Source organism: Amblyraja radiata, chromosome 22 (genome assembly GCF_010909765.2).
Source record: "Amblyraja radiata isolate CabotCenter1 chromosome 22, sAmbRad1.1.pri, whole genome shotgun sequence".
NCBI lineage: Eukaryota > Metazoa > Chordata > Chondrichthyes > Rajiformes > Rajidae > Amblyraja > Amblyraja radiata.
This window is the reverse complement of record NC_045977.1, coordinates 15,717,541-15,737,787: the sequence shown is the minus strand read 5'-3', so window position 1 is coordinate 15,737,787 and position 20,247 is coordinate 15,717,541. Positions and strand designations below refer to the sequence as shown.

The following is a 20,247-nucleotide window of genomic DNA, read 5'->3' as shown; positions in this document are numbered from 1 at the left end:
GCATGACAAGATCTTTTAAACTCTCAGTTCTGCTAATGGGGGAATCGTTTAACAGAATGAATATAACCCTCTGGTTGATCCCCAAGGAAGTTTCCTGTTTATTTTTAATAGTGCAAAACTTTTTGAGCGAGGTGACAAAAAAAAAACACTCCCCACCCAGTTAAGTTGCTACTTGTCAACCATTAAAATGTTACAGTAGCACTCAGTATTAATGTGACTTACCAGTTTTCGGAGGATTCCAGGCAAAGTCTCGTTAAGCTCAGCAATCCTCGACCTCAAAGGAAGCTGTGGAGTCAGCAAGAAACAAAAGGATACAGTGCCCTCCATAATGTTTGGGACAAAGACCCATCATTTATTTATTTGTCTCTGTACTCCACAATTTGAGATTTGTAATAGAAAAGACTCACATGTGGTTAAAGTGCACATTGTCAGATTTTAATAAAGGCTATTTTTATACATTTTGGTTTCACCATGTAGAAATGACAGCAGTGTTTATACATAGTCCCCCCCCATTTCAGGGCATCATAATGTTTGGGACACAGCAATGTCATGTAAATGAAAGTGGTCATGTTACGTGTTTTGTTGCATATAGAAACATAGAAATTAGGTGCAGGAGTAGGCCATTCGGCCCTTCGAGCCTGCACCGCCATTCAATATGATCATGGCTGATCATCCAACTCAGTATCCCGTACCTGCCTTCTCTCCATACCCTCTGATCCCCTTAGCCACAAGGGCCACATCTAACTCCCTCTTAAATATAGCCAATGAACTGGCCTCGACTACCCTCTGTGGCAGGGAGTTCCTTTACATGCATTGACTACTTGAAGTCTGTGATTCATGGATATCACCAGTTGATGGCTGTCTTCTCTGGTGATGCTCTGCCAGGCCTGTATTGCAGCCATCTTTAGCTTATGCTTGTTTTAGAGGCATTTGTTTGAACTTGAGCAGATAGGATGTGTCTATACACTTCAGAATTCATTATGCTACTACCATCAGCAGTTGTATCATCAATGAAGATAAGTGAGCCAGTACCTTCAGCAGCCATACATGCCCAGGCCATAACACCCCCACCACCGTGTTTCACAGATGAGGGGGTATGCTTTGGATCATGGGCAGTTCCTTCTCTCCTCCATACTTTGCTCTTGCCATCACTCTGATGTAAGTTAATTTTCGTCTCATCTGTCCACAAGACCTTTTTTTCCAGAACTGTGGTTGCTCTTTTAAGCACTTTTTGACAAACTTTTACCTGGCCATCCTATTTTTGCAGCTAACCAGTGGTTTGCATCTTGCAGTGTAGCCTCTGTATTTCTGTTCATGAAGTCTTCAGCGGACAGTGGCCATTGACAAATCCACACCTGACTCCTGAAGAGTGTTTCTGATTTGTCGGACAGGTGTTTGGATATTTTCCTTCATTATAGAGAGAATACTTCTGTCATCAACTGTGGAGGTCTTCCTTGGCATGCCAGTCCCTTTGCGATTAGCTCTCTTTCTTCTTAATGATGTTCCACATAGTTGATCTTTGTAAGCCTAAGGTTTGGCTGATGTCGCCTAACAGTTTTATTCTTGTTTCTCAGTCTCGTAATGACTTCTTTGACTTTCATTGACACAACTTTGGTCCTCATGTTGATAAACAGCAATAAAAGTTTCCAAAGGTGAGTGAAAGATTGGAGGAAAGACGATGTGCTGAGAGCTCTCTTATTAGGAGGCAATTAAACAAACCTGAGCAATTACATACGCCTGTGAAGCCACATGTCCCAAACATTACAGTGCCCTGAAAAAATATTTTTTTTCCATTACATATCTTAAATTGTGAAGTACAGAGGTAAATAAATAAATGATGGTTCTTTGTCCCAAGCATTATGGAGGTGGTGAGAAGATTGTACAGAGTATGTACATTCTCCCTGTGACCTGCGTGGGTTTTCTCCGGGATCTCCAGTTTTCTCTCGCATTCCAAAGACATACAGGTTTGTAGTTTAATTGGCTATGGTAAAATAGTAATTTGTCCCTGGTGTGTGTAGCATAATGTTAGTATGCAGGGATCACTGGTCGACGGGCGCTTGGTTGGGCCGAAGGGCCTGTTTCCACACTGTATCTCCAAACTAAACTAAAAAAAATGTTTGTAACATTGTATGTTTATTTTCAGGAGTTATACGGGTTCCTCGCTTAAATAAAAGTGGCCATTCAGCTCCTGAAGGAGCACCTGAAGTGTCTGTGCTTCACTCAGAGCTGGAACAGGATACAGCTGCTAAGAACACCGTGGAGAACAAGTGTTCCCTGCTGGAATATGCGACGTATGTATGATTCTAATACATGTAGTCAAGTAAAAAAATATTATATTGTTTTAATAACTATTAAAGAGTAAGTAACTCTTGTCCTTATTTGAATAATTGTTATTCGATAATTCACAAGCTAAATAATTGTATTATTCAATTTGCTTGCTGATCCTTATCCTTAACTGCATGTGCAGTTCCTTGTTTCTACTACTCTTTCCATCTGTATCCCTGGAAAACCAGGTCACTAAACCAGGCAGTTTAAACTAGGGTAGAGTTGCTGCTTTCCAGCACGAAACACCCAGGTTTGATCCTGATTACAGGTGCAGTCTGTAAGGAGTTTTGTACGTTTTCTCATGGGTTTTCCCTAGGTGCTTGCTCCGGTTTCCTCCAACTTCCAAAGTCATACCAGTTTGCAGGTTAATTGGCTTCAGTTAAAAAAAATGTAAATTGTCCCTTGTGCGTGTAGGATGGGGCTAGTGTTCAGGGCTCGCCGGTCTCATGGACTCGATGGGCCAAATGTTCTGTTTCAGCACTATATCGCTAAATTAAACTAAATCTCATAACTATTTAGCTTGTTATGTTCTCTTTGCCCTGCACTTAACTCCATCTCTTGTATGTTCTAGTTTCCTGCTCCCTGTTACTCAAACATGTTCATAAGTGATTGGGACAGAATTAGGCCATTCAGCACGTTGACTCTACTCCGCCATTCAATCATGGCTGATCTATCTTTCCTCCTCAGCCCCATTCTCCTGCCTTCTCCCCATAACATTTGTCACCCGCACTAATCAAGAATCTGTCAATCTCTACCTTGAAACTACCTGTACTCCCCTCGTCCACCTTCCCCTCCCCAGCTCTCTGTCTTCTTGCTTCCTACATTCTCTCTTTTTGTACTCCCGCCCAACCTACTCCGCACTCTCCATTCATTTTGTTGAAGGTAATGTTTCTCAGAATTATTGACCAATGCCTCCTTTAGTGATTACTGCCCTCAATTCCTGTAGGGGTAGTCGGAAGTTGATGGAAGATGGGAAACTTCCGGGTGATGGTCTTGGAGCAGCAGGGCTTGATTCGAGTTTCTTTGGCCATCTAAAAAGAAACTGGATCTGGACCAGTTATATTTTGAGCAATGCTAAAAAGGTAAACTTGGTAAATGTAAACAGAAGTAAACAGTCTATAGCTGATATAGTTTTAAAGAACGTGCTGACCTTAACCATTGGCGCAGCGGTAGAGTTGCTGCCTTACAGCGGCTGAGACACTGGTTCGATCCTGACTGTGGGTGCTGTCTGTAAGGGGTTTATACGTTCTTCTGTGACCACCTGAATTTTCTCCGAATGCTCCGGATTCCTCCCACACTCCAAAGACTTACCAGTTTGTAAATTAATTGGTTTCTGTAAATTGCAAATTGTCCCTAGTGTGTAGGATAGTGCTAATGTGTGGGTGATCGCTGGTCGGCGTAGGCTGAAGGGCCTGTTTCCATGCTGTAAGTCTAAAGCTACAGCTGGACACTGGCTGGCTTATTTGTAATCATGCATTGTCTTTTCGCTGACATGATAGCACGCCACAAAAAGGCTTTTCACTGTTCCTCACTGCACATGCTTATAAACTAAACCAAACCTCCTTGACAGATCTCTTGATCAATTGATATTATTGCTTTTTACTGTATTAAATGTCTTCCATTTGTTGCACTTTGAGTATTAAAAAAAATGGAAGATGTGATTGAAAAGGGGAATAGAATACTGAGGAGATTAGGATGGAGATGTCCAAGATCATAGTCGGTTTGGGTAAAGTCGCAGAGAGAAATATAGAATGGTTCAAGAACCAGGGACACAGATACAAAGTGGCATAAAGGTACAAGATGTTTGTGAAAGGAAAAACGCTTTATAGAGTGGTGCTGATCTGAATTTGTGTAGTGTGAAAAAGTATATAAAATTCACCTCAATCAAGAAACTATTCATGACTACAGTAGACCACTATGGGGACGTGTCTGAAAGTACAACCAATTAATTAAGTTTAAAAAAAAAAAAAATTAGAACTGCAGATACTGAAAATCCGAAAAAAAAATAAAAATACTGGAAGCACATGACTGGCAGCTTCTGATTATGTTTTTAATTCCAAGATCCTTTGTCAGATATTCTGTCAAAGGATCTTTCACCTGAAACATGAACTCACTTGTTTTTCCCACAGATACTACTGCCTTGTCTGAGTCTCTCAGCATTTCTGTCTTTATTTCAGATTTATTAAGTAAGTTATATCCAGTAGAAAGAATCAGTGCACAATGATGGGCATAAAAATCCTTGAAACCTCAGGGGCTCACTCGGCGGATTCGCTTCCTTCAGGTTGTTCTGTCTCTCTGTATCTCTCTAACTCTTTAGACAGCCTTCCACTTTAATCTTGCCTGCCCACTTGCAATTCCTGGAACTATTTCACTCCTACTTCTATCAAAAGTCTATTTTATGTTTAATTTATTGCTTGCCAGCTCTTCTACAGATTGAGCATTATTTATTAGCCTTGTTTAATTTTTTTGCATACGAGCAATTTCCTGAACTGGAATTTTATATTCATTTGGTTGATTGAAAGATACAGCATGGAAACAGGCCGTTCAGCCCAACCAAGTCCACGCTGACCATTGATCACCCGTTCACGCTTGTTCCATATCATCCCACTTTCACATCCACTCCCTACACACTAGGGGCAATTTACAGAAACCAATTAACCTGCAAACTTTGGGACGGGATTATTTGTCACAGAAGTGTCTAGAATTCCTTTGAAGGGCCTTAGTATTAAGACTAACTGTTTCTCTTTCTGCAGATGCTATTTGACGCTGAATTGTTCAGTATTTTCTGTTTTTACTTCCTTTCTTCTATCTATAAATGAGTCTACTCACTGATTGTGCGTGATAGTTTTAATGTCCCAGCCTATCTGATTCCGTAGCCCTGGCTTTCATATCTGCAAATTGTAAACATAATCATGTTTCAGAACATTCTTTGCAGTCACAATTGTTTTTTTACTTAACTGTTAATTCCGCTTTGCTTCATGAGCTTACTCTATTTTAAAACGGTTAACACCTGCTCGATTTGGTTTAACACCTTTCACGTTCCTATTGAAGCAACAATATTAAAAACGGAGAAATATCAGGAACACTTTAAAGTATACATTTATTTCTTTTATTTTTTTTTTGATTATTATGTATTGTTTTATCAACCATGTTTGGTTATATTTTATATTTTATTGCATTATATGGCTGTTAAGCTGTAATAAGTAAAAATTTATATGTTCTATTGTTGGTACATATGACAATTATACACTCTTGATACTTAAATATTTGATTATTCCTGTAAGCTACACTGACAGTGTAAGAGGGGCAAGTGGCAGGTGAAGATTTGATCAGGGCATCTAAAAGACATTCAGATAGATACCGAACAAAATGAGTTTGTTGAGCTACAGGAAAATATTGGGGAATGGACTGACTGGCTAGGTTCACACAAAATGCTGAAGTAACCCAGCGGGTCAGGCAGCATCTCTGGAGAAAGATAATAGGTGACATTTCGGGTTGGAACCCTTCTTCAAACTGAAAGAAGAGATAGGAGGGGGCGGGGGGGGGGAATAAACTCAAAGCGAAAAAAGGCCAGAGCAAATCAGGGCCTGCAACAGATAACCTCAGGAAGGGTGGAGCCCATAATGGCCCATTGTTAGCTGGGGAATAGACTATAGTGGGAACGAGGGATACAAGGATGCGAGCAGAGGAACTGGTAGGACGACGAGGGGAGGGAATTCAGGAGTTACTTGAAATTAGATAAATCAATATTCATACTGCTGGGTTGTAAGCTGCCCAAGCGAAATTCGAGGTGCCCTTCCTCCGATTTGCGAGTGGTTGCACTCTGCTAGTGGATGAGGCCCAGGGCAGAAAGGTCAGTATGGGAATGGAACTGAGAGTTAAAATGTTTGGCAACCGGGAGATCGAGTAGACCAAGGCAGACTGAGCATTGGTGTTCAGCGAAACGATCGCAAAGTCTTTGGTTGGTTTCGCAGATATATAGGAGTCAACACCAGGAATACTGGACACATTGGATGAGGTTGGAGAAAGTGCAAGTAAACATCTGCTTCACCTGAAAGGACCAGAGATGCCGCTGAGATACTCCTGCATTCTGTGTCAATCTTCGGCATAAACCAGCATTTGCAGTTCCTTCTGACACATTTTGACTGGATAGGTTAATGGATTTAATTAGATTAGATTAGATTAGATTCCTTTATTTGTCATTCAGACCTTTCGGTCTGAACGAAATTTCGTTGCCTGCAGTCACGCATACAATAATAAATAACAAAACACACAATAAACACAATTTAACATCCACCACAGTGAGTTCACCAGGCACCTCCTCACTGTGATGGAGGCAAAAGTCTTAAAGTCACTGTCTCTTCCCTCCTTATTCTCCCTCTGCGCTGAGGCGATCCAGGCCTCCGATGTTGGTTGCTTGCTTGCCTTTATTGCTTACATGAAGTCATTTTTAAAAATAATTTCAACCAGTTTAAACCAAACTACAATTCACTTTTGCCTTTGTAGACCCTCAACATATCTGAGAGCAGCACAATGCGATTACAAAGTTTCCTTAACAAGCATTCTCTTCCTCTTGGAGTTGCAGGTAAAATGTTTATCTTTCAAATGAATCTGTGTACAGAATGGTCATGTATGTGTGTCTTTATGGAATGGTCTCCATGTTAACCCGGATTAATATCCTTCATGGAAGGAGAGGTCTCCTGATACAATCAACATTAAATATTGAAGTGAACCGGCAAAATTTCATGTAATTCACAACATTTTGGACAGTGTTTACCATTTTATTAATTTATGATAATAAAGTTTAGACATAGATCCATTTAAACCAAACCAAAGTTAACGCAACATTACTCTATTCAAATATCAAACTAACGCTGACACTGTACCTTAGAAACTGAGTTGTTGTTTATTTCTTAATCAGACTCAATTAAGGCAAATTTACTTTATCTCTTTGCATCAGGAGAATTCGATTTAACCGACCAAAGGCTCACAGAACAATCTTGTTCTCACAAATTTTTACCTCTAACCTATTCTCCCCACAATCTCACCAAACACTCCCTTGCACCCCAGAGTCCACCATTCAACTGCATGTTCAGGGGGCAATTTACATTTCCACCATGGAGGGAAAAGGTTCTGACGATTTACTCCATCTGCATCTCATAATTGTGTATACTGCTATCAAGTCTTTCTTTCCTCCCCGCCAACTTTCAGCATTCTAGAGAAAACAATCCAAGTTTATACATTTCTCCTTGTAGCTAATATTCCCTAACCGAGGCAGCATTTTGATAAACCTCCGCTGTCCACTCTCCAAAACCTCCACATCCTTCCTGCAATGGGGCGATCAGAACTGCACCCAATACTCTAAATTCAGTCTAACCAACATTTTACCGAGCTGCATCATGAAAATAATTGATATTATCATAATTTCTTACTGTTTTCCTTTGGTTACTTTACACTATTATGGAAGTTTTAACCAAAGCTTTTGAGCTTTAGTTTAGAGATACAGCGCGGAAACAGGTCTTTTGGCCCACCAAGTTCGTGCCAACCAGGGATCCCCTCACACTAGGGACAATTTACAATTTTACCAAACCATTTAACCTACAAACATGTATGCCTTTGGAGGCAATAGAGGCATTTTGTGGTTTGTAATTTTCTTTTCAATTTCTGTTTTTTAAAAAAATTTTTGATGTAGGAAATAAATTCAAGATGTTAGGGATGCTCAGATCTATGCACGGATCTCTTGCCAAGGATAAAGAAGAAATCCAAATTGAAAAAGAAAGCATCATTGGCAGAAACAAGCGGGTCGCTGGTGGAAAAGGACAGAAAAGAAAACGACTGGAAAAGGAGAGTGGGAAAAAAACAAGAAAAAGTAAAAAGAAAGGTGAGAGTTTTATCACTTTCTATTCCCTATTAAGCTTCTCCCTTTAAAGATGATAGAACAATTATCTCTCCAGAGGAGAGAATGCATTTTTGATTAATTTATTAGTGGGCGGCACAATGGCGCAGCGGTCGAGTTGCTGCCCAGTGTTTTCCAGAGACCCAGGTTTGATCCTGACCACGGGTGCTGTCTGTACAGAGTTTGTACGTTCTCCCTGTGACCTGTGTGGGCTTTCTCCGAGATCTTCCGTTTCCTCCCACGCTCCAAAGACGTACAGATTTGTAGGTTAATTAGCTTTGTATAAATGTAAATTGTCCCTAGTGTGTGTAGGTGACGACAGATGGCACAATGGGCTAAGTGTTCGGCTGGCAACCGGAAGGTAGCCGGTTCGAATCCCGCTTGGAGTGCATACTGTCGTTGTGTTCTTGGGCAAGACACTTCACCCACCTTTGCCTGTGTGTGAATGTGTGTGAGTGATTGGTGGTGGTCGGAGGGGCCGTAGCCGCAGATTGGCAGCCACGCTTCCGTCAGTCTGCCCCAGGGCAGCTGTGGCTACAGAAGTAGCTTACCACCACCGAGTGTGACTGAGGAGTGAATGAATAATGCGATGTAAAGCGCCTTGAGTATTAGAAAGACGCTATATAAATCCCATCCATTATTATTATTAGGGCAATGTTAATATGCAGGGATTGCTGGTCGGCGCTGACTCGGTGGGCCATAAGGTCTGTTTCTGCGCTGTATCTCTAAACTAAACTGAACTATTTAGTTTTTAAGGATCTAGCCTCACTGGGAGATTTTCTTACCCATCCCTAATTGCCTTCAGAACGTGGTGATGGGTTGACAAACCATATTCTGCACTGTGTATCTTCTCCTTAGCTCTATCTATTGTATTCGCCATCCCCTTCCCAGTTCTCCCACTAGTCTTATTGTCTCTGACTACATTCTCTCTTTGTCCCGCCCCCGTGGCATCAGTCTGAAGAAGGGTCTCGACCCGAAACATCGCCCATTACTTCTCTCCACAGATGCTGAGTTACTCCAGCATTTCGTGTCTACCTTCGATTTAAACAGCATCTGCAGTTCTTTCTTACACAGAATTTGAGTTTAACTTGATTTGTATGGTATTATCTGGTCTGATTGGATAGCATGCAAAACAAAGCTTTTCACTGCATCTCAGTACACGTGACAGTAATAAAACTAAACCTATTTTAGTTTAGCTTATTATCGTCACGTGTACCAAGCAAGGTACAGTGAAGAGCTTTTGTTTGTGTGCTATCCAGTCAAATAATAGACTATACATGATTACAATCAAGCCGTCCACAGTGCATAGATAAAGTTAGTGCAAGATAAATTCCAATGAAGGATAGTTTAGAGGTGTCCAATGAGGTAGATGGGAGGTCAGGTCTGCACCTTAGTTGATGAGCAGACCGTTCATTTAACTAATTCCAACTGGGAAGAAACTGTCTCTGAATCTGGAGGTATGTGTTTTCAAACTTCTGTACCACTTGCCTGATGGGAGAGGAGAGAAGATGGAGTGACCGGGTGAGACTGGGCCTTCATTATATTGGCGGCCTTGCCAAGGCAGCGTGAAGTGTCGAAGGGGTCATTGGAAGAGAGTTTGGTTTGCATGTTGATCTGGCCTGCATCCACAACTCTCTGCCCCTACCTCTACCATGATACCCCTACCACGCATTCAGGGGATAATGTACAAACTCTGTATATGCAGCACCCATAGTCAGAATTGTACCCGGGTCTCTGGCGCTGTAAGGCAGCAACTTTGCCACCGTGCCGCCCACTTAATAAAGTCTTTCCCAATTGTAATAATATTTCTTCACTGATATCTGCAGAGGAAGCACCAGCACAGGGGAATGTTAAGAGACGTTTCACAGACGATGCTGATAGGAGTGCACTGCGTCGTATGACCAAACTTCGTGTAACATGGACTGCCCAGGAAGACAGTCTTCTTATGCTCTGCCGAGTAGCCAGCCACGTTCTTAACAAAAAGGTAAGGGATTATGTGTATATATTCATTCTAAAGTTGTAACGCCGATAAATGTGTATGATTCAGTAATTGACAGTCCAAATTAGCAGTATAAAGCTTTCAACGGAAATCCTATTAAATGCCTTTTTGCATGACTTTGAAAATACAATCTGTTTTTACTTTTAGGTGAAAGGACCTTTTGTCCCTTGGCAAACGGTCAGAGATGTCTTGCATGATTATTTTGAAGAGGCTTTGGATAAAACGTCTCTTGCTGTGGGCCGTCGATCACGTTATATCCTCAAGAATCCCCAGACGATGCTTAATTACAGGTGAGGCCACTATATACACTGGCAAATTACAGCCACAAGAAGAGCTGGAGCATAGCGGAGCATAATCAGTACTCCAGAACTTTGTGTCTATCTTCGACCACAATACAGTGTTGATAACACAGGTCGGGTGGTGTGAGCAAGTGAAATATTTTGAATTGTTAAGACAAAATGTTTGCTTTGCACCTAGCTTGACCATTTGGACATTATGTAGCAATATCTTTAATTGAAATAAATGCTAAGACTGAAATTTTGATTTTGCCGTCGAGTTTTGTGGGTATTTCACGTCAGAGTTGAGGGGTAATTTATTACCCGCCTGATGAATACACATTTACGTCTGTGCAACTTGGGACTTTCTCAGTCTCTCACTTGAGATGTCTCTCATTGCACTTCAGACGTCCCGGACAGCCTTCTACCCTCGCTAGACCCTTTTAACCCATCCTTTTGCTCCGAAGATGCTGCCTGACCTGGTGAGTTACTCCAGCACTTTGTGTCGATCTTCGGTATAAACCAGCATCTGCAATTCCTTACTACGCACTATAAGCATTTTTTGTTACGGTGAATTCCAGTGGTGAAATCATGCTGCCTTCGTGGGCAGAAGCTACCTAGCTAGCTTGCTGGTGTAAATCCAAGAAAAATACTATGTGTTGACGAGCCAGGATCAGCCACCTTCTTTCCAATTTATCATAAGATTATAAGTGATAGGAATAGAATTAGGCCATACAGCCCATCGAATCTACTCCGCCATTCAATCATGGCTGATCTATCTCTCCCTCCTAACTCCATTCTCCTGCCTTCTCCCCATATCCCCTGACTCCCATACTAATCAACAATCTATCTCCGCCTTAAATATATCTACATCAATTGATGATTCCCTGATGTAGGGGTGTAATTAATTATCTTTTGAAGGATTTGTTAAATGTTAAATCTGATGAATATACCTGTAAGGCAATATAAAAGGCTGTGTTGATATGCAAAGACCAATGGGAACAGGCTTGTAGGCTGCATAAACGACAGCACCAAATGGACTGGTTTTCCACAGTGAAGGTAATGATCTTTAACATTCTAACAGCTGCTATGCCTGGGTCAACTGAATGTGATTTATTTACTTCACCAATTAATCTAATGCCTACTGGTGATTCTGCCTCTTAAAAAATGAAATATTTCCTTTTTTTTTAATTTTGGCAGAATTTGTCTTGCTGAAGTCTATGAAGACCATGCCCTAATAGATGAAATCATGAATAAAAAGGACAACTACCAAGACAGCAAGGTAATAAAACACTAATATTTGTTTGCAAAGTAAAGCGTTGGGTACTATCTGTTTTGCGACTCAGTGCATTGATCACAACCATTATTTTTTCAAATACTGAGGCACGGTGGCGCCGCAGTAGAGTTGCTCTCTTGCAACACCACAGACCCAGGTTAAATCCTGACTACGGGTGCTCTCTGTACGGAGATTGTACGTTCTCCCCGTGACCGCCTGGGGTCCGGTTTTCTCGCACACTCCAAAAACGTACAGGTTTGTAGGTTCATTTGGCTTCAGTAAAAATTGTAAATTGTCCCTAATGTGTAAGATAGTGCTAGTGTACGGGATTGCTGGTTGGTGCGGACTCAGAGGGTTAAAGGGCCAGTTTCCACGTTGTATCTCTACACTAAAGTAAACTAAACAATGCCTTAAATCTTTCAGAACTACCCCTCAAGCCCTAAAATCTCTGCAATAATCAAATAAATGATATCAGGTGCATCTGCAAATATTTCCAACATATGGTTTACTATTCAGTGATACTGCTAAGCATTTACAATATTTTCCAGTTTGTTTCATATTTCCATCAGGAATATTTTGTCACTGTTTAATGCCCAATGTTTGGCTTAACCATAGCAGTGATAGTCAGACTTGATTATTCTGATATTATTTGCCACAATGTTGACCAAAGTAGACTTTGGGGCAATAGAGCTGCATATTTGTTTCTGGTAGCAGATCCCAGATCTGGAATGACCAATGCACGGATTTCATGCTGACTGGGGATGTTGAACTTAGAAATGTTCCTGTTAAAGTCTGAAATAAAATACAGAAACATGCTGTATACATTCATCAGGTTAGGCAGCATCTGTGTAAAGAGAACGAGAATGCTCCATGTCATTGTCCCTAAGAAATGGAGGGCCTCTCCAACTGTCTGCAACTGAATAATAACTTGTTTTCTCTCTAAGCAAAACAACAAAACTACTGGAAGAACTCAGCAGGTCAGGCAGCATCCATGAAGGGAGGTCGACAGGAAACATTTCAGGTCGGGATCCTTTTTCTGAATGATGGAGTAGTGGGGAGATAGCTGAAGGGAAAGCTGTGGGGCAAGAGGTGGCAAGTAATAGATGGATTGAGACTATGGAGCAGTTGATCGGCAGATGTGGTAGGAAAAGCAAAGAGTCACGGAGAATGCCTTCTCCCTTTCCCCGTTCTGACAGAATCTTTGACCTTCAACCTGAACTGTTTCTTTTTGCACAGATGCTGCCTGCCTGCTGAATGTTGTTAACATTTTCTGCTTTTTATGCCATTTGCCATGAGATGTCATGCCTCAAAAGATTGTTTTATATTGTACAGGTTTGTACAGAAGAGTTCAAGGAATTTGTCAGAAAACTGAGAGAGAAATTCAGATCCACGATAGGATCTGGAAACATTGATATTCCCGATACACTGCAGGAATTGTTTGTCAGGTGCGATGCTCTTCAAAGGTTTTTGTCTGAAATTATGATGTACTAGTATTTTATTTTAATAATCCAGCACTGTCTATGTTATGTTCCTTGCACAACTGCAAGCACCACATTTATAAAGTTTTGAGAAATTGTGAATGAGTGCCTTGGTTTTAAATGTAAACTAGACCAAGTGTGGACCCGTTGGGTCCGTACCCCCAGGTAATATTCCACCACTCACCCATAGCCCCCAACTGCGCAGGCGCGGCTGACGGGTTCCCGTTGTGACTTCAGAGAACCCCGTTGTGACGCAAGTCACGGCAACCCTCCCCAACTGCGCAGACGCGGCCGGCATGTGAGAGTGCGACTGCGGCGTTTTTTAAAGTTCAAAATGGCCATAACCTGTAAAATATAAGATCAATGTGAACGCATCTCACTCTCCCTAATCAGTCCCCTATTCCCCTCCTCCATTATCCTCCCTCTCCCCACCCTCCGCCAACCCGCCTCTGCTTCTTCCCCACACCCCCCTCCCTCCCCTCCTCCCTCTTCCCCCTCCCCTCCTCCATTACCTCGCCATCCCTCTTCCTACCCTTATCCTCCTCCACTCTCATCCCCCAACACTCCCTTCCCCTCCTCTTCACCCTCCCTCTTCTTACCCCACTCCTCCTCCCCTCTCCACTCCATCCCTCCCTCCATAAGCCCTCTCCCCTCCCTACCCCCCTCCTCTCCCTCTATCCCCCTGCTCCCCCACTCCTCATCTCCCCTGTATCCCACCCCACTCTCCCTCCTCACCTCCACCCACTCGCCTTCCTCTCCCTCTATCCCCCACTCCCTACATCTCCCACTCCCCCCTCCTCTCCCTCTATCCCCCTCCTCCCCCACTCTCCATTCTCACCTCCCCCACTTTCCCCACCCTCTCCCTTACTACCACCCCTCCTCTCCCTCTATCCCTCTGCTCTCCCACTCCTCACCACCCCCTTACCCCACCCCCCACAAAGAAAATGGCGATGTTTTTTTTAAAACCTCACCACCCGCAATGAAAACCACATTTTGTTTTAAACTGAGATTTTTTTAGAACTAAAATAATTCATGATTTTTTAATGTAAATGAAATTCAGGATCCCATTGTGATGTCATTGTTGCGTTGAACGCGGCTGACAGGCAGGGCAAGTGGAAAAGTGGGGGGGGGGGGGTGTAGGAGAGCAATCAGGACTTTTGTATTCATCCGTCAAATATATACCATGCTTCATTTAAATGTTATGATTTTGAACAGATTTAAAATACTGGTCGTTGGGGAAGAAGGGAGTGAAGTCCAAAAGCAAGATGTCATAAAAAGGTAATTTATCTATGATTTTTATCTCAGTTTTCACAGATCAGATTTTGACTTTAAAGTATTGGCTGAAAATCATCATGGATAATTGAACGTTGATTTCTCTAATTTCAAGTAATACCTGCATTTGCTCTCCCTCTTCCCCCACCCTAGATGTCCCACTAGTTCCACTGTTTGTATCCTTGTATCCCTTTGTTATCATCTGTTCCCCAACCAATTATGGGCTGTGTCCTTCCATTGTCATCTGTTGCCAGTCCTGCTTTTTTCTTACCTCCAGTTCCCTCCCCTCTACTTTCACTCTGAAGAAGGGTCCTGACCCGAAACATCACCAATCCGTTTTCCCCAGAGATACTGCCTGACCGGCTGTGTTACTCTCGCAATTTGTGTCCATTATATGGATATTACAAGCTTAGGTGGGTATCTTGGTCAGCATGGACGAATTGGGCCAAAGTGTCTGTTTCATGGTGTGTGACCCTTTGATTCCTGCAATCAATTCACGGGTTTTGTTTCCTGGCACACACAGACAGTCAACTTATAAAGTGCAGGGAAAGGAACGGTCAGGGAAGGTGCTTTTGATCTGAAATCCCTCCTCTCTTGCAGCTCAAAAACATTGGAATAAATGTTGATGTCTGGAGATAATATAACACAGTCATAGAACCATAAAGCACCAAAGCAGGCCTTTGTCCTAACTCGCCCATGTCGGCATTTGAAGCATATCCCTCTTTTTTTCAATCCATGTACCTGTCCAAATGTCTTTTAAATACTGTTATTATACTTGCCTCAACCACTTCCTCCGTCAGCTCGTTCCACATACATTCCACCTTCCATGTGCAAAAAGTTATCCCTCAGGTTCCTATGAAATAATACCCCTCTCACCTTAAACTTATGCTTTCTAGTTTTTATTTCCCAAACCCTGGGGGAAAAAAAAGACATGTCATATCTAGCAAACTTTGTCAGCCCTTCCTACCTTTCATTCTGTAACTTTGTAGCTTGTGATTCAAGTGTTTGCTGAATTTCCTATTAAAATGATGATTGTTTCTGCTTCCACCACGCTTTTAGGCAGTAGCTTCCAAAGCTACTGGGTGGATATTTTAGAATCATTGTCATACAACATGAAACAGGCCCCTTGGCCCAATTCATTGATGCTGACCAAGATACCTACCTAACCTTGACATATCCAAAATAGACACAAAGTGTTGGAGTGACTCAACACTTCTGAGTTTTATACCTTAAATCAATGCCCCTTGATTGTCCAGCAAAGGAAGTATGTCAACCTCTTCCATCTTGTTTAAACCTTTTACATTATGTTGTTAGCCCCCTCTGAAACAACGTCAGCCTATTCAGTCTGAAGAAGGCTCTCAACCCGAAACATAATCTATCTATGCTATCCAGAGATGCTACCTGACCCGCTGAGTTACTCCAGCACTTTGTGTCGAGCTAATGAGTCTCTACAGAGCTATAATCCACCATTCCTGAGGCAATCACTTTGTAAACATCCTCGGCATCTCTCTAACCAGCTCCACAGTCTTCTCCAACAATCATAGATCTCCCCCGTTTTTCCCCCCCATTGACTTCACCACAATTAAAATCTGAGATCTATGTATAACAAATTATTAATTCACTATTGCCCATTTTATTGTCATACAATATTGAGCCATCATGGTGCAGTGGCAGAGCTGCTGCCTCACAGCGACAGACAAACAGCTGCAAACTCAGGTGCTGTCTGTACAGAGTTTGCACGTTCTCCCTGTGACTGCGTGGATTTTCTCCGGGTGCTCCTGTTTCCTCCCACACTCCAAAGCCATGTAGGTTTGTAGCATAATTGGCTTTAGTACATAATTGTAATTTGTCCCTAGTGTGTATGATAGTGTTAGTGTACAGGGTGATCGCTAGTAGGCGTGGACTCGGTGGGCCGAAGGGCCTGTTTCCGTGCCGAATCTTTAAAGTCTATCATGGTCATGCAGCCCATCAAGCCTGCCCAGTTTTCCACTAAGGTCATGGTGAATCTTAACCTCATCTTTACTTTTTCTGTACCATCCCATTACCGGTGATTTCTCTGAAAGACCAAAAATCTCATCTCAGCTTTAAATATGTTCAGTTCTCCATAAGACTTTGGTGCAAATTCCATGGATTCACGATTCTCTGAAAGAAGAAATTCCAACTAATTTCTGTATTCAACAGGTGATCCCTGTTCCATTCCCCCAGGCAGGAAACATTTATTTCCTTTTGAGTTGGTCTGAAGTCACGGAGAAAGCTTTTTGCCTTATCTGCGTCTTTTAGACTAATTGAAGTCTTGTAGCTTGTGATTCAAGTGTTTGCGTAAAAAGACTAATTGAATTTTAAGAGATGCAGTAGCAGGAACATTTGGAGAGTTTAGCGGATACCAATTGATTGGCAAAACCAGCAACCCGTTTCCACGTCCAACTGATAAATACTTAGTGCGGATATCGTGTATTTCAAAAGCCCGAAGTTAACTTTTTTTTTTCCTTTTGTAGCATTGACGATATTCATTATTTGGTTCTGCAAAATTTTATTCAGAGCACCCTGGCTCTATCTGATACACAGATGAAATCATGCCAGTCCTTTCAGGTATTTATGTATGTCGAGTTACGAAATCCATTGCAATCCATTAGACTTACGTGTCTTTTTAATGAACCTTTCAATTACAAATCTGTCCGTCTTTTTGGCCAGGCCATGGTTTAAATTAGATTTTAAGTAAGATGTATAAAATCATGAGACGATTAGATCGGATAGATGCACAGAATCTCTTGTCCAGAGTCGGAGAATCGAGGACCAGAGGACATAGGTCATAGATTCAAAGTGAAGGGAAAAAGATTAAATAGGAATCTGAGGGGTAACTTTTTCCCACAAAGGATGATGGGTGTATGGAACAAGCTGCCAGAGGAGGTAGTTAAGGCTGGGACTGTCCCAATGTTTAAGAAACAGTTTGACAGGTACATGGATAGGACAAATATGGAGGGATATGGACCAAGCGCAGGCAGGTGGGACTAGTGTAGCTGGGACATGTTGGCCGGTTTGGACAAGTTGGGACGAACAGCGTGTTTCCCCACTGTATCATTCCATAGACACTATATGAAAAGGAAACAACTCCACCCCCTGCCCTTGTATTGAAATATGGCCTCATTCTGCAGCAGTAATCACAGCAATATTTACCGTCCTTGATTCCAAGTTTCTCCACCAGTTTCATTGTCCAATAAATCATTTGAACTGTTGTACCTTTCAGTAAAGTATGTGCATAAAATATGTCAAATATCTATTATTTTCTGGTTTCGTTGATTTTTCTAAGGATTTATTAATTGCCATTCTGCAAACGCGCTGAACATTTAAAAATAATTATAGGTATTATTGTAGGATTGGCACAGCTGGTAGAGCCGCTGCCTCACAGCACCAGGGACACTGGTTCAATCCTGACCTCGGGTGCTATCTGTGTGGAGTTTGCACGTTCTCCTGTGACTGCGTGGGTTTTCTCCTATGTCACGTGCGGATTTGTTGGTTAATTGGCCTCCGTAAATAACCCCTAACCTGCAGGGAGTGGATGAGAAAGTGGGATAACGTAGAACTAGCATGAATGGTGATCGATGGTCGGCGTGAACTCAGTGGGCTGAAGGGCCTGTTTCCAAGCTTATATCATTCAATCAGTCCATTTTTTCACAGAAATATTTCGAGGGATAGCTCATTTTAAATGTACATATGATGCTTAGTATTTCGACTTTAATTATACATGCATTTGGTGTAATTTTTAAACCGTTACCTAAAACATTTACTGTGTATTTGCCAGCTGGCCCATTGCGCAAATACTTTGATGTGATTAGCTGCTCATAAGGATCATAAGGCCGAATAAATCTGTAACAATCACCCTTCACTATTACATTCAAGGCACTGATTCTGTTGTAAGTAGCTTTTAAATCTGTTTTAGTCAGGAGTGTGAGATTTCTTGTAAAATATGCATTCTTTCACCAGACATTCCATCTTTATAAGCAATACAAGGATGACATCCTCGTGAAAGTGTTCCTCGAGTTCCAACAGCGGAGTTTGGTAAACCGTCGCAGAGTCAGTAAAGCATTGGGGCCAAAGAAGAGCAGAGCGTTACCCTTTGCATCAATGTCCTATCAGCTGTCACAGACTTACTACAGGTATGTGGTGGGACTTTTTCAGATGTGAACATTATAGCTGCAAAAATCATTCGGTTCGAGTTTAGTTTAATGATTTACAGCGTGGAAATAAGCCCATCGGCCCACCGAGTCCATGCCGACCAGCGATTCCTGCACACTGACACTATCCTACACACACTAAGCACAATTTACAATTTTACCAAGCCAATTGATCTACAAACTTGTACGTCTCTGGAAACCAGAGATCCCGGAGAAAACCCACGCAGGTCACAGCGAGTACATACAAATATACAACCTCCGTCAGACAGCAGCCATAGTCAGGATCGAACCTGGGTCTCTGGCGTTGTAAGGCAATAACTCTACAGCTGTGCTGCCGTGCCACCCAAGATTGTGTAAATATGCACAATGCTGATTCTGCATTTGGCACCTATTCACTAAGCAGCAATTAGATTTGTCATAAAGGCCTAAAGATCTTGTCATGAAGGCATACAACACAGAAACAACTGTTCTGCTCGCCAAATCCATGCAAGCGATCAAGTACCCATTTGCACTATTTTCAAATTAGGAAGAGGAGGAGGTGCAATGAGACCTGGGTGCCCTTGTACATCAGTCACTGAAGGTAAGCAAAGTCTGAAGAAGGGGTTTCGGCCCGAAACGTTACCTATTTCCTTCGCTCCATAGATGCTGCTGCACCCGCTGAGTTTCTCCAGCATCTTTGTGTACCTTTGATTTTCCAGCATCTACAGTTCCTTCTTGAACACTGAAAGTAAGCATGCAGGTACAGCAGGCAGTAAAGAAAGCAAATGGCATGTTGGCCTTCATAGCGAGAGGATAGGCACAAAAAGCTGGAGTAACTCAGCGAGACAGTCAGCATCTCTGGAGAAAAGGAATGGTGACGTTTTGGGTCGAGACCCTATTTCAGCAAAGAGGGGGTGGTTTGGGTGGGAAGGGATGAGTGAACCAGGGCGTTGCGGATGGAATGGTTTCTACGGAAGGCGGAAAGGGGTGGAGATGGGAAAATGTGGCTAGTGGTGGGATCCCGTTGGAGGTGGCGGAGATTTCGAGAGAATTTGAGTATTCCTATACTCAAACTGCAAGGAGGACCTACTGCAGTTGTACAGGGCCCTGGTGAGACTACACCTAGAGTATTGTGTGCAGTTTTGGTTTCCTAATTTGAGGAAGGACATTCTCGTTATTGAGGGAGTGCAGCATAGGTTCACCAGGTTAATTCCCGGGATGGCTGGACTGACATATGATGAAAGAATGGGCTTATATTCGCCAGAATTTAAAACATGAGAGGGGATCTTATAGAAACATATTACATTCTTAAGGGATTGGACAGGCTAGGTGCAGGAAAAATGTGTTTCACAGTTTAAGAATAAGGGGTTAGTACTCAGTTTAGTACTGAGATTAGGAAAATCATTTTCACCCAGAGAGTTGGGATTAGAAACATAGAAACATAGAAAGTAGGTGCGAGAGTAGACCACCAGGTCCGTCGAGCCCGCACCGCCATTCGCTCATGGCTGAACACTAAACAGACACACTTACCCACAAACAGTAGACACAAGACACAGAACACAAGACACTACCCTC

The 20,247-nt window shown here is 42.3% G+C and overlaps 1 protein-coding gene across 5 annotated transcripts in view; it reads left to right on the top strand.

Moving 5' to 3' along the window:
* Positions 1-20,247, top strand: part of gtf3c1 (general transcription factor IIIC subunit 1) — a 64,378-nt gene that overhangs the window by 27,181 nt on the left and 16,950 nt on the right. For all 5 annotated transcript variants that reach the window (XM_033040469.1, XM_033040472.1, XM_033040470.1 and 2 more), the window contains 11 exons: positions 2,144-2,291; positions 3,272-3,407; positions 6,832-6,910; positions 8,018-8,206; positions 10,048-10,205; positions 10,368-10,510; positions 11,696-11,777; positions 13,104-13,216; positions 14,465-14,527; positions 17,017-17,110; positions 18,503-18,675. In XM_033040469.1, coding sequence (XP_032896360.1) covers positions 2,144-2,291; positions 3,272-3,407; positions 6,832-6,910; positions 8,018-8,206; positions 10,048-10,205; positions 10,368-10,510; positions 11,696-11,777; positions 13,104-13,216; positions 14,465-14,527; positions 17,017-17,110; positions 18,503-18,675 — 1,378 coding nt within the window. The remainder of the gene's footprint in view (positions 1-2,143; positions 2,292-3,271; positions 3,408-6,831; positions 6,911-8,017; positions 8,207-10,047; positions 10,206-10,367; positions 10,511-11,695; positions 11,778-13,103; positions 13,217-14,464; positions 14,528-17,016; positions 17,111-18,502; positions 18,676-20,247) is intronic.